The sequence below is a fragment of the Opisthocomus hoazin genome, chromosome 1, assembly GCF_030867145.1.
Source record: "Opisthocomus hoazin isolate bOpiHoa1 chromosome 1, bOpiHoa1.hap1, whole genome shotgun sequence".
Taxonomy (NCBI): Eukaryota; Metazoa; Chordata; class Aves; order Opisthocomiformes; family Opisthocomidae; genus Opisthocomus; species Opisthocomus hoazin.
In genome coordinates this window covers 60,335,059-60,349,631 of record NC_134414.1, presented here as the reverse complement: position 1 = coordinate 60,349,631, position 14,573 = coordinate 60,335,059, and the positions used below count along the sequence as shown (strand labels likewise).

Genomic DNA, 14,573 nt, shown 5'->3' with positions numbered 1-14,573 from the left:
GACGCAGGACTTCAGATGGGGTCTCACTAGAGCAGCATAGAGGGGCAGAATCACCTCCCTTGATCTGCTGGCCAAGCTTCTCTTGATGCAGCCCAGGCTACGGTTGGCTTTCTGAGCTCCGAGTGCACATTGTTGGATCATGTCGAACCTCATCAGCCAGAACCCTGAAGTCCTTCTTGGCAGGGCTGCTCTCAGTCCATTCTCTGCCCAGCCTGTATTTGTGTTTGGGATTGCCTCAACCCATGTGCAGGACCTTGCAGTTGGCCTTGTTGAACTTCATGAGGTTCACACAAGCTGACCTCTCAAGCCTGTCCAGGTCCCTCTGGATGCCAGACCTTCCCTCCAGTGTTTTGACCACACCAGACAGCTTGGTGTCGTTGGCAAACTTACAGATGTATTTTGATGATTATCAATGTATTAAGTAGTTAGTTCTTTTATATTTAATGGCATATGTGCAATAAAATGTCTTTCAGTAGTATTTACTAGTGTGATCAAACAAAGTTCTAGTTGGATAAAATTTGAGATTTAGAGATTACATAGTCAGGTGTACAAATTCACTACTCATGATCGAAATACATTACACTGACTGACTCAAATGCAACACAATTTCTAATTCAAGAAAACAAAGAACAAAATAATTACAGAGGTCTCCAGAGGCTTTTCTTTTGTATTTTCTGCCTAGTTAATTATAAAAGAATATATTGAGATGTAAATTCATGTTGTTCAAGACAGGCTTTCTAGTCCTGTAATTTTGTCAGTGTCCACAGTTCAGTTCAGGCACTGATCTATATTATTGCACATCTAAGTGAAATTAACATACATTAATGAAGCATTGTTTCTGTTTTGGAGAGTCCTTTGATTATGCAAACATGAAGAACTAATTGCTTTGGCTCCTGTCATAGAAAGAATGATACTACCATATAAAGGTAAAGTCAAAGATAGGAAGAAATCTAAGCTTTTTATCAGCCTTCCAATTAATGTGCATCTTACTAATATCTCTACTTCGTCCACCAAATGAGAAATAAATAATATCAACTTTATAATAGTAGTTACATTAGTTTAGTACATAGTTGGTTTTTAGTACATTAGTTTAGTACACAGTTTTTTATAAAGCAATAGAAGACTTTCCCTTGCTTGTAGTAAGGCATTAAAAAAAAATTTCCTAGATGGCTATAAATGTAGAAATGCCATGGTATGTTCTCAAACTTACGGACATATAAAGAAAATATATTTCACAGAGCGGGCCTGAAAAAATACTATGATCTTTTTTTTCCCTGTGGATATTTATTCTGTCTTAAATGATGTAACATCTTTCATATTAGTTATTTATGAATGCCTCATTTATTGAAATAATATCACAAAATAAATAATAAATACAAAACGAATTTATAAAAAGGGTCACAGTAACTTTTAAAAAAAATTAAAGCACATTACGACCACACAATGAATTCTGATAAATGTTGACAATACTTTATAAACTGTCACAAGTTCTGAAAGATACTGCATTTAAAACAGGCCTCTAATCCCAGTAGCTTCTTTTAAGATGCTGGGAAGATGTACTGCGTGGTGCAACCCACAGTCCTGGTGGCCTGATTGTCCCATGTCTAGTAGAAGCAAACAATGGTACGCTACGGTTACATCTATGGTAGTACTCATCTATAGTACACATCTTTAGCAGCTCGGGAGACAATCTTGGGCATTAGAATGCAATTGTTCATATATTATAATTGCTAGTATGGCTTTGGAGCATGACAATCACCAAGTATTCCCTTTGGTAAGAGGTTGAATCAGTTTTGGGATTCATTCAGAAATTACAGCAAGACAGAAACCAAATTCCCGTTGTCAGTTTGGGTGCAGCTTCCCTATTTTGGGGACCACAGGAATATCTGTATGAAACCAAGCTGTCCCATGGCAGTTAGCCTCAGCACTAGAGAACAAGCTCAAGCATGTCAATTTTGTTAGAGTGCTTACAGCCAGAGTGTCTCTCCTATCAACTTTATATCTTCAGAACTCTTCCTGAACATTTTTTAGCTTTGAAAACTATAATCTACCTCCACAGCTTTCAACATTAATGCAAGTCCTCTTTAATATGCTCATGAGCAGTGCATCAACAGAGTAGATTAGGCAATATTAAGAGCCTTTTTCCTTAGGTAGAGTTAGTGTCATCCCATTTCCTGATAAACAAGAACATAAATAAAAAAGCAGTTTCTTCTTACCGAAGACACAATAGTAGAGAAGAAACAACGAAAAAAGAAAAAACTGTGGGCAATTATCATATTCAGATCAGCAAAGTGATAATACCTGAATGTTTTAGATTTGTATCCCCATTACAAAGATTATAGCAGTAGCAAGACCAAGAGCTGCAGCAAATGAAGAGATTGCATCTGTTTCTTTTAAATGGTAACTGCTGCTGTAATCAAGGCCTCCATCTCACAACAATTGCAATATGCTGAATTGAGATGAATCCCACTCTAAGTATCAAAAAATCTGTGGTAAGGGTCTATGTGAATGATTTCAGGTGATACAATATTACTTTAATTGGGTTAGTTTTCTATCACTAAAGGCTATACTAACACTTTATCTCACTCTTGTCAAGTATTAAAAATGTGTATGCTGATAATCGCTGCATACTGTAAGTGGTTCAATTGGCATATAGCAATTCAGTCCTGTTTTTGAGCCTTAGGTCCCCAACTTGGATTATAGTTGCTGATATAAGTCTTTACCTCCATTAGCAAGTTCTGTGGATCAGCAGAAACAGACTCAAACAGCAAAGAAGTTGGTGCTGACAACCTGCTCCACACACTTAATATATTTCATTTTCGACTTTTGAAAACTCTAGTGTAGTCCTTTGTACTGGATAATCCTTTGTGGCTGCATTACATTGGATTTGCTCCAGGACTGCCTCTTCCACGTGAATTTCATCTAAGAGAAATCAAATTTTTGTGTTCTGAGACTCTTCTGCATGTTCGGTGGTGACAACTAAGGGGACTCCAGATAGACATTTAAACACTAACGCAGCTGCACTTTTAAACGTCTTAGAATAACATCAAGTGTACACCCATTTGTGATATTAACACGAGTAGCCATGAAACAGATATATGTGGATTTTTACAGTAGCCATTCAGGTTGGTAGAGGGTGTTTTTGCAATACTGAATGGAGCAGGAAGAGAGCAAGAGAGGGAGGAGAATGGTATGATAGCGCAGTTATCCAAATCTTTTATGTGTTCCAATAACAGGTGTAATTTGGAAGGAATGAATATCTGTTTTACCATCTTTTACATTGTTTAAACAAAAATCCTATACTCTCCAACTTGTAGTCACAGAAGATGATGAGAATACACATGGTAAAATACACAAAAGAATTGTTCATTTGGGGCGGTTTCAAATACTCAGCTCCAACAGAACAATCAGAATTGTGGGAAACAATGAAGCATGCAGTAGCCCACCAGATTTTGAGATAAATATTGTTCTGGTATGATAAAAACCATCTGCTTTCACACTATTACTACTTCTGTTATTAAACTGAGTCACTATCTTATTTTCTTTTACAAGATCTTTTTTCTCTGGTTCACAACTTGCAAGTAGCATAGGTCAGGAATATCAAAATAAAGGCCAGATACTAGTACAGACGTATTTTCTATCAAGAGACCTCAGAGCAATAGATGATGTAGAAGAACATAATTTCACCTATGTAATTTAGACACTGGGGCCTCATTTTATGATTTTAATTATTCTGTTTAGCTATTACAGTTTTAAGTGTTTTGTGGTAATCAGCAGAAACTAATTAGACATAAAACTATAAGACATTCATTTTCAAACACTTTATCTTAATTACATTGTAAATGCTGATATTAACAGATTACACAGCAGTTTGTTTGGCTGCTTCATTAAATGATTGCTAGAGAGCGCAGCAATAAATGCATACTAATACCCTCAGAGTCTGCAATAGATGTGGACAATTGAGGGAAAAACACAGAAATTATGTACATTTACTTTCAAGAGATAGGGAAAGGACCATTACTTACATCCCCAAAGTTGCTACCAGAACCAACTTTCATCAGTAAGGACAATAAACTATTCCCGGACATGAATGGATTAACAGAAATGGGTCTAGCGTGTTAGCTCTGAATTGTTAATCCTCATAATTAAAAAAAAAAAAAAAGAAAAAAAAAAACACACAAAAAAACCACAAAACATTAAGCAAATAGAAAAAAACCTCAAAACAACTAAATAGCAACTAAATACATCAGTGGAATATTTCTTTCAACAGTGATAGTACTACTTCAAGGGCAAATGCAGCCCAAAACCTGAGAGAACATATATTTTAATTATATTCAGTTATTTCTAGGTAATTACTTGGTTTTAAAATGCAGACAATTTGCTTTGACAGTATCTCTGTGGCAAATTACTATCATGCTAGTCAAATTTTTCTTCCTGCTACATGAGGATTATAAAAATACAGACAAACATACCAGTGTGACATGCTATTAGGACAAATCACACAGAGAACCTTGGCTTAACCCTTGCAAATACTTCTTTGGGATACTGTGTTTATTCCAGGACTCTGATTTAACAACAGAATAAACTCTTGGCAAACAAAAGAGAAGACAAAACAGCTGGCTGCATTCCTGCCAGGCAGTTTCATAGTTCATAAACCCCCAAAAAACAAATGAAATACAGTAACATCAAACAATTCTTGGATTTTACCAAAAATCTTTTTCAATTTTGAACACTATAACCTCATTTTTATTAAACTGACCCATGTTCACTTCTAAGTCTTTCTGCAAAACAATCAGCATGCTGAGAGATTCAACAAAAAACAGTAAGTACAGGGCTAATCTTACTCTTTCAGGAAATCATGGGAAACCATTAAAGACTGCAGCCAAATTCAGGTCACTTTATTTTCTCTGCTTTGAATGCAAGACATGAAAGTGAATTATCATATTTTTGTGTGAGACAAAAGTCGAAAGTATAGGCAATGACAGCATGTATAGAATTTTATGAAAAGTTAGTGTTTGATCACTGATACTAAGCAATTATACTATTTATTATTCTAAATATAAAACTCTCCACATATAGACAAAGCAAAATTTTAGCTGTATCAATGGTATTTTAAATAGTCTAGACACTAAGGACTTCTTTTAATGCTGGCACAGATAATAAGCAGAACACTTTCAAAGACTGCCATGGAATCTACGAAATAGATTTTGCTGAAACCAGTAAAATAGGAATACCTTCTGTGTTATATGAACAACTGTAATAATATAATGAATAACTGTGTAATACAACTATATAATAACTATATAATAATGAAGAAGAATAATAATATATGTGAACAACTTCTATAACTTCCAAAAATATTTGGAAGACTGGGAAACAGATGTTGTTTTGACACTTCTTTCACTTCTGGGTTTAGGAATTTTCTCCCAAGTCAGTGTCTTGCAAGGATTTACTTGTGTAATTTACTTGTACTCTGTAGATTCCATGTAAGGATGTCCACACCATTTAAGAAATGAGCTGTGGCCATTGCTCAGTTCTCAGCCATAATCATCCCCTCTTCCCCTAGAATGCTACTTTCTTGGACAGTCCTTCATCTTCATTATCGTCCAGTCTGCATCAGTTGACAAGGACCACAACTTCCAAAGAGCATATTAACCTTTAAACACCGTAATTGACCTCATGTCAGTGCTTAGGTTGTCCCTGTGCAATTTCCTAGTATGGATGCAACCATCCAATCTAGCGGGGTGATATTTCATGTATCAACATGAATCCCATATTACAAAAAGAGCATTGACAAACAGATGACGAAGATACTCAGTAATGATCACATAGCTCTTGATACCAAGGATTAGACTGCCCAAAGTTTTGAACCTCAATTTCGTAAAAAAGGGGATTTGATAAATTTGAGTAGCAAAGTCTGCAACCGCAAATTTTGACATTCTCTATTGCAATACTTAGTTTCTTGCGAATCTATTCCTAAAAAATTAAAAGCAAAAGGCTTGATACAAAGCTTGTTGAAATCAAGAAGAAGACTTTATCTGATTACAGAGGCTTGCAAATCCAACTCCAAAAGTGTGAAATAGTAGTCCGACACAGTGAAAATTTTGAGTAGAATAGCCTAATTGTTTTAAATCTATGCTCTGTAAAAAGCAAATGAATGTTTTAGTATGCAGAACTCAGACTGGAAGCAACTGTCAGAAATAAAAATCAATAAACAGGAGAGGAATCTCAGAAAGACATTCCAGAGTATGACACACATTACATTAAAAATGTGCAACAGCCTCCTTGGAGAAAAGTTGAAAACTGAATTATGTGAAACTTCTTTCTGCAAAACACAAGGAAATACCAGTGAAAGCTGGTTGGTTTGTTTTTTATTTTTTCTTTTTCAAATTCGTTGAGCTCAAAGTAAGCTGCAGCATAACTCAGTTTGAAATTCATGATTCATGTTGTTCTCAGTGAAATACTTTCTAATCAACCATTATTCCCTATAGGCTTGAAGCCAAAGAAATCAGCAGAGTAGAATGTATTTATTTATTAATTTTAATCAGTACAGCTAATGCCAGGACCTTTAAACCATCTGCTTCAGTTAAGGAAAAACTATGGACCACTGGTGATGTTACTACTGAAAAAAACATTTAGAAGAGAAACATATGTTCCAATGGCAATTTGCCTCCTGAGTGCAGAGGGAAAGAAGCACACACTTAAAATATAAGAGCAGGCTCTATGGTTACCGTTTCAGAGTTTTGTACATTCTGAATCACCTCCCAAGATATTGAGGGTTTTTTCTATATGTCTGCTAGTGCTAAAAGGAGCAGGGGGGACAGAAAAAAACCCCACTGTATGCAACCAAAAAATCTCATTATGTACGTATATGCACATTTCAAAGTGAACAGACAAGTGTTTGTATGCTGAGAACCAAAAAAACTACCTAATCATTCAGTCAGACACAGACAGAACGAGCACCCTAGAAAACTGAACTTGCAATTAACATTATGGTTTAGTGCAGATGCAAATTTTTAACTTAACCTCTGTCACTGCTGTTTTTATTATTTCCTGGTTTATCCATACTTTAAATTCCCCAGTTGAAATGATTGTATAAGACCAGAGGGCACATACTCTTTTTCAAAGCAGACAGAATTACCCTCTTTCTCCATTCTGAACTGAGTTGGTTCTGGGAACCGCATGCACAGTTAGGTATAATGTGGGCGACCTGCATGAGATGCCTTGCCAGCATCTTAGCTGCAACTCTCACCCTTCCTACCGTACTTTGCTATGACTAAGAAGACTGAGAGCATTTCTTCACTTGTGATTACTCTGAGGCATGTCTCCCAACAGGACATGTAAGCAGGCAAGCATAGAAAGAATCTCTCATGGAAAGGGAACTGACTGAGAAAATTATCTAAAAAAGAGATGTCTATGACTTTGGTATGGCTAATTAAATGGGGACAAAGAATCAGTCTCTCCTCTGAGCTTCATATTGCTTTAAGATGTAACAGTTCTTTGATGGGAGTTTTTTTACTTCAGTGTCCAGAATAACATGAGCGAGCTGTGCCAGCCCATCAGATTTGTAGGTTTTATGAATGAAAGAGCAAATATGTGTGGCAACTTCTTGTGGCATGTGACTATGTGGTGGTGCCTGGTGGTGGTGCCTAATGGTGGGAAGCCTGCTGAGGCACTGCTGAAGGTCCACACAGACCCAAGGAGCCAGACATAGGTGAATAGCAGAATTGCCTAAACATAGAACTCCCTAGAGTGAAGTAATCTTGGGCTAAGCATTGGAGAAAGACTGCTTTTTACATATGTAAAAAATACATTCATGCAAATGGTATTTACATATATATTTGTTATGTTTAACAGTCCTCACACACAGCCTTCATAATAAATCAGTACAGTGCAGTAGGCATCTGAGTACCAGACCAGTTATCGAGAGGATGTCCATCTGAAATGAACGGGGTTTGGTCTTCATTAGACAGCACACTCTTAGACAGTATATACATGACATATTGTGGTACAAGTTTTTTTTTGTAAGAAAGAATAACTTTGGACTTCTCAGTTTCTACAGCTCAGGAATGGTTTATGTGAAGAACACAGCTGCTATCCATTCTTTAAGAAAACTGACCTGAGATGACTGTACACCTTGTTAGGATCTACTTATGACATCAGAATTTGCTTACCTTTTATTGTACCCATTAGGCATAATATGAAGTACCTAAGGAAAAATTTCTTTCAAAAGGTTTTCTGAAGGAAAATATAATCAGAATCCTAGCTACAACAATTCTTGTGAAAACTGCTAAAGAATATGGTCCTTTCAAAATTAAAACTCTAAGTGCAATGAAAATTCATTGGGAGTATATACTCATGCCTGAAATATAAAGATAGAAACATGTATCTGAGATATGCCATCATGTAAAACTAAACCGCATTCAGCATTTATGTATTGCAGAATCATATTGCTTCATCAAAACATAAGAGTTTGCAAGTATCATCCTACTGCAAAAAAATGGCAATTTGGGGTGGCTTTTTTTTCATTCAGTCAATTCCTATAAAAACAACTAATGTAACAACTACCTAATTTTCAGTTCTGTAGAGAGTAATAAGATTTTTCTGGCATTCAAGTGCAGTGTCAATGGCAAGGCATTCCAGAAAGACTGTAAAAGACTGAGGAAATGGCAGATATGATTCAATCTAGGTGAAAGAAAGTAATGTCACTAGAGAAAAATCTTCTAAATCATGCCTACATGGTGCTCGGAACCTGCAGTTACAATTCAAGAAGAAGATCTTGAAGTTAATTTTGACTATTCTTGAAAATTTGCTGTCTCAAAAAAGTTAGCAAAATTCTAATGATATTTCAAGTACCATCAGAAAGCGTCTTGAGACCAAGGTGCCATTTTGTTGCCATATCAAATTTTGGCACTCCAGCATCTTGCATGTGTATAGCTCCGGTCTCCATATCTCTAGAAAAAAAAGAAAAAATAGAGGCAGAAGAAGGTACAGATAAGGACAAATAAGGGATAAAGAGGATGCAGTGACTGCCCTATCAAGAGACAGCTTGGATAAGTTGGAACTGTACAATTTTCAAGCAGGGCAGGTGAGCAGAGATGTGACTGAGATGCTGTCAGGTGACAGATACAGATGTAATTGAGATGACAGAAGCAAAAGAATGGTGGATATGCTGAATGCAAAGATGTTTTTCACCAAATCCTGCAATGTTAGAATTGCACAAGAATGCAGTTGAAGGAACTAGTAATAGATAATTTAAGACAGATAAGAGAAAGTACTTTGGGTAGAGCAGGAAGTTAATTTGTGGAATTTTTGCCATAGGAGATTGTGAAGGTGAACAATATGAGAAGTTTAATAGAGGAATTCAACAAATTCAGGAGTCCCCTGAAATGGACAACATGCCCATATAAAAAGGGACAGACTTCTATGTAACTTCTAACAGCTCTAATAGAACTATCGTGGTTCCTGGCAGAGTAGAACAGGAATGGAGCACGGATGGTGACTGGGATCTCTTTCTCCCTAAACAGCATCTCCTATTGCTACTGCAAGAGATAGAGTACTGGACTCAAAAGAACACTGATCTAAACGGAAAGGATATTTCTGGTGTTCTTAATCATTTGGCACTGAAGCAATAACCTTTGAGGGGAAATAACAAAACATACAATCCTATACATAAGATTAATTAATATTATATTAGTTTGTGATGAAGAAAAAAAAAGTAGAAGAAAATCTTTGAAAGGCAGAAGAACTGCTCTGATTCATGGCTAGAATAAAGATAATGCTGTATTTCCATATATTTTAAAGTTGTCAGTGTAATTTGCCTATTTCTGAGTAACATCACGTTCTAGTTCCCATCCTAGGCATATAAACAGGCTTGATATAGTGTGTTTCTCCAAATGCATACAGCAACTGATGACATAGACATCATTGTGTATAAGCACCTTACTGAGTTAAAGACATTTGAATTATAAAAACGAGGACACAAATACAAGGCAAACATTTGCATAGGAGTGACTTGGTAAGAACATATGTATTTGAAATAGCTTTTGAGCATTTGGATTAAGAATCCAAGCTGAGTGGGAGGGATGGAGACAGATTAGATCAGAGACAGTTGTCTTTCAGCAATATGCCTTGAGATGCATAACCATAACATTTGTGAATTCTAGGAAGAATTTACACTGGAGACATTATCTCTCGAGAATACCGAAAGAAAAGCTCAGATCTTAAGTAATTTCATTATTTGAATCCTTTACATTTTTCTTCATATTGATTTGTCCATCTCCCATTCTTAAACTGAAACTTAAAAAAAAGCAATAAATCTTGTCACTGCACGACAGTCACAACTGCATTAATTAGCAGAATTATTTTTAAGAAAGCATTATTTATTCATCTCTTTGGGCACCTACATTACACAAAAAGTCTGAATTAAAGGCCAGCATAAAGGTTAAGTTGCTTGCAATTTTTAAACACGGTCAGATTCAGTGATATTCCAACAAATTTCTGACTAGTCATACTCAAAACCAATATTTTATTTTCCTACATAGATGTCATGATTTAACATAATGCAACAATGAAGAAAGAAATTATCTCTACAAGAATTTCTTCTTCCATCTAGAATTAACTCTCGTGGTACAGTAATGATGAATTAACTACTCCTTTTATTATTCATTGGGAATAATGAAGGTTCACACTCCTTTCTGTAGGCTCCTTCTTCTGGAAGATTCAGGCATTTGGCTGCAAGGCCAAATACAGCTGATCCACTGACAGATATCCTAAGCTTTACTATTCCTAAGTACCATGTGAACGTGTTTCAACCACATTAAAACTAGCAATATGGATGGAAATATTCAAATCCTGATTCTCGCATCTTTCAGTTTGCTGTTGGTCCCTGGATTCACATACACATATCATATATAGCAACTAACAACACAAAACATTGCAGTATAAAATCAAAGCCTTTGCAGTCTAAGCCTTATAACCACTGTGGTGGTGTCTGTGAGAGCTGACCAAAGATCTTTTAGAGGTAGATATTGATAGTAACGTTAGAAATGCAGACTGATACTGATAGTAATACTGAAAACGCAGAGAGAAGGTGCTGCTGCTATTCCTGGTAAACTGTTTAAAGTTCAAGTAGACCTTTCAAACAGGTCTACTGCTGGGTGGCAGTATTGACATGTGAGGAGAAAATATGGTTATGCTTTTGATAAAATATTTCATGTATAAATCAAAATATTTCCCCTAACAAATATCTTGTCAGTAACATTACAATAGTAGTTATCCATGGAACTAGTAATATCACAAATGAAATTTTTTTTAAAAAAGGAGTAAACCCAAACACCTGCCTTTTTTCAAAACAATCCAAAGGAATGATATTCTGGATTCCATGACAAAACTTCCATTGTCTTTAATGATGCGTAATGGGGCCCTCAGTCATAGAAAGATGGCCACGTTACTGTCTGGTACCAAGAACCCTTTTACCCTAACAAAAAAAATAGCCACCTAAAATTAAAAGTTTGTGTGCATAATAGCTTTTTATGGAAAAGACCTATGACCCAACTTCGTTTTGACAGAAACCACACAGTGAAATGGCCATCTGAGGGAAAATGTTTCTATTAAAATTCTTTTGTGCTGTGAGCTTTAATTCTTACTATAACTTGGGCTATACAGCATTTAGGCACTAATGCAGTAGCTCTTAGTTCATGCAGAACTTAGCACAGAAGTGATAGTTAGAATTCTTGACTTAAGGAAAGAAATTGTCTAACACGATATTTTGCTGTAGTTAACTGTGCAACTGAAAGGCCAAAACCTGCTCTCCTTCCAGGCAGAAAAGAGAACAAGTCTGGAAGAAAACAGCCACTTGGTAGTTCTTTTCAGGGCTTGATTTTAAACAGGCTGAATACACACCCTACTCTAGCAAAACATCTATCTACATATTTAGCTGTTTTAATATTTCCATCAAAGTCAATGAGATAATTCAAATGTTTTCAGGATGAAATAAGCATTTTGAACATTTTATACCACCTAACAATCAGTTAGAGCAACGAATAAGTAAGTGTAAATTGCTGTTATCCCCTGAGTTTATTTTAACTACACAGATTTACAGCCATTGAAGAAATAAGGGTCTAAAAAATGTTTCAATTCAAGATATGGAAGAAATGTAACCATTTAATCATTATTTTCTCTCTGAGAAAGTGGAAAGATAATTTAGAAAGTTATTAATAAGGTCATGGTTACATGCTGCTTTGTGAGAATATTCCATTCACTTACAGCATATAACATAAATATCCTATTAAAAGTGAGTTAATAGATTCTGTAAATTTCATAACGTAGTAAGATCAAGAAAAATAGTTAAGCTATTAACAAATAAATAGTCATCTTACAGTTTTCCTCAAATAAAAGGGTTTTTAAAATGACAGTATTTAAGCATTGAAATATACTGTATGCAAAACCACCCTAGAGAATATAATCTATTTGGGATTTGTTTCTTTTTTCTTTTCTGATCAAATATACGAACTGGCTTCTACTGACATTTTAAAATGCTACTTTTAGAGTCATGCCATGCTTTAAATTATTCCAGTTTGAAAGAATTCATTCATGACCAGTTTATCTGATTTACTTCATTGCCAGATGAGTACAAAGAGACAGAAATGCTCTGTGTCACCAGCTGCGCTACTGGGTCTGGGTAAAAGACTGGATTATTTTATGCATGGCACCTGTAGTGGATTTCAGTAATAACTCTGTAAATCAGCTTAATAAATAAATTTAACCTTTAGCTTGCAATAATGATTGATTTTTAGACTACAGGGAAAGAAATGTGTTTCTTGAGTTATGTTAACAGTTATGTTATAACAGGTTCACTCCTAGGTGTCATGGACATACACTTTGAACAGAGACTCATTTAGTGTAATCAAATACAGGAATGCAAGCAAAACCCTAATTAATGATTTCCCATATGGGATACATAAACTGAATAGTCCAAAAGATTAAGATATGACAACAAAAAAGAAAGAACCTGCCTCAAATTCTGCATTTCAGTATTCAGTCTGAAAGAAAACTTAATTTGGCATCAGTTTTTGGACCATCATAAAGTGCCACATTAAACTTTCCTTACCAAAATTATCTACCATCAAACACAGTAATGCTCTGAAACAGAAAATTAATCAAAAAAGATGAATATTTAAACTTCATGCAGTTAAACATGGATTTAAATTCTTTCTCTTTTTCTCTGTTCATCACTTAACTACTTCATAATAATTTACAAGATGAATACAGGAAAAACAGAAAGAACTACTCTAACTAGGAGAAAACACACTTCAGTATTTTATCTCCATCACTATGTACGCAAGCGCTCTTTAAAATCTTCACACTTATCCATAATACTCACTTCTGATATGCAATACACACTTCTGATATTCAGAAAGATTTCATTTTTTGTTATTTTAATTATAAATCTGTGCTCCTTTTCCAATCTCATGCATTATTTCTGTATCTTAGTCATGCCTGTAGATTTGAAATTATTGCCTTTATTGTAAAATTAGAAAGGACCAAGTAAAAGTCTGGGGACTAGTAAGTGAAAATCCAGGGACTACTAGTGTATAAATAATATTAGTCATTGTAATAGGAATCTTCATTTGTATCCTCTCTTGGCTTTGGGGAATTTGAGGATTTACTCTGTTATTTTCTGAGTAGGGTACTTTCTTATGTGAAAGTAATAATGACAATTAGACCAATTCAGTGAAAAACCTAGGTTGGCAAGGAGAAGAGATAGAAAGAATAAGTAGAGAACTTTCAACAGACTAAAACCTCACTGTCATTGATTTAGCTGTTTCAGTCCACAACCCTGGAAGAAAAAGCAGCTAGTTAGACTGTTTTGGACACTTTATGTATTCAAAACATTAAAGAGACTGTGCATTTTTTTCTAAAGCTGCACATATCTGAGCATCTTCCTGGCATCAAGGTAAACATACTTTCGTTATCCAACTAGTGATCTAACCAGGAAAGGCATGCTGCACCCAGAGAAGTCCCCTCCTGGAAAGTTCAAGAATGAACTTTTTTGCAAAGTTCATCTATTAAAAGCTCCTGATGGAACCTGCCATAATGGAACTGCAGCAACCTTTAAAAACAAAGTCGCTCACCCATGTCATGAAAGAAAAAAAATTACAAAGTGTCTTTATGCCCAGTGCTGTAATTAGTAAGGAAAGTATCATTTTCTTTAAAAATACAGTGTTGTGCACAATTTCAAATGAATCATAGAATCACAGAGTCATAGAATCTTGGAATGGTTTGGGCTTGAAGGCACCTGAAACATCATCTATTTCCAACCTCCCTGCCATGGGCAGGGACACCTTTCACTAGACCAGGTTGCTCAAAGCCCCATCCAACCTGGGCTTGAACACTTCCAGGGAGGGGCATCCACAACTTCTCTGAGCAACCTGTTTCCAGTGCGTCACCACCCTCATAGGAAAGGATTTCTTCCTTATATCTAGTCTAAACCTACCCTCTTTCAGTTTAAAACCACTACCCCTTGTCCCATCACTACATCCCTTTGTAAAAAGTCCCTCTCCAGCTTTCTT

The 14,573-nt window shown here is 35.7% G+C and overlaps 1 protein-coding gene across 12 annotated transcripts in view; it reads right to left on the bottom strand.

The window, feature by feature from the left end:
* Positions 1–14,573, bottom strand: part of GPC5 (glypican 5) — an 846,827-nt gene that overhangs the window by 446,587 nt on the left and 385,667 nt on the right. Inside the window, exons 7-8 of one of the 12 annotated variants that reach the window (XM_075423661.1) lie at positions 8,857–8,954; positions 7,868–7,939 (exon numbers count right to left, since the gene is read on the bottom strand). The exons of 10 other annotated variants lie outside the window; for them this stretch is intronic. In XM_075423661.1, coding sequence (XP_075279776.1) covers positions 8,901–8,954 — 54 coding nt within the window. In that variant the 3' untranslated portion in view covers positions 7,868–7,939; positions 8,857–8,900. Of the gene's footprint in view, positions 1–7,852; positions 8,955–14,573 lie in introns of those variants that run through there. One more of the 12 variants, XM_075423652.1, reaches the window with a different exon arrangement.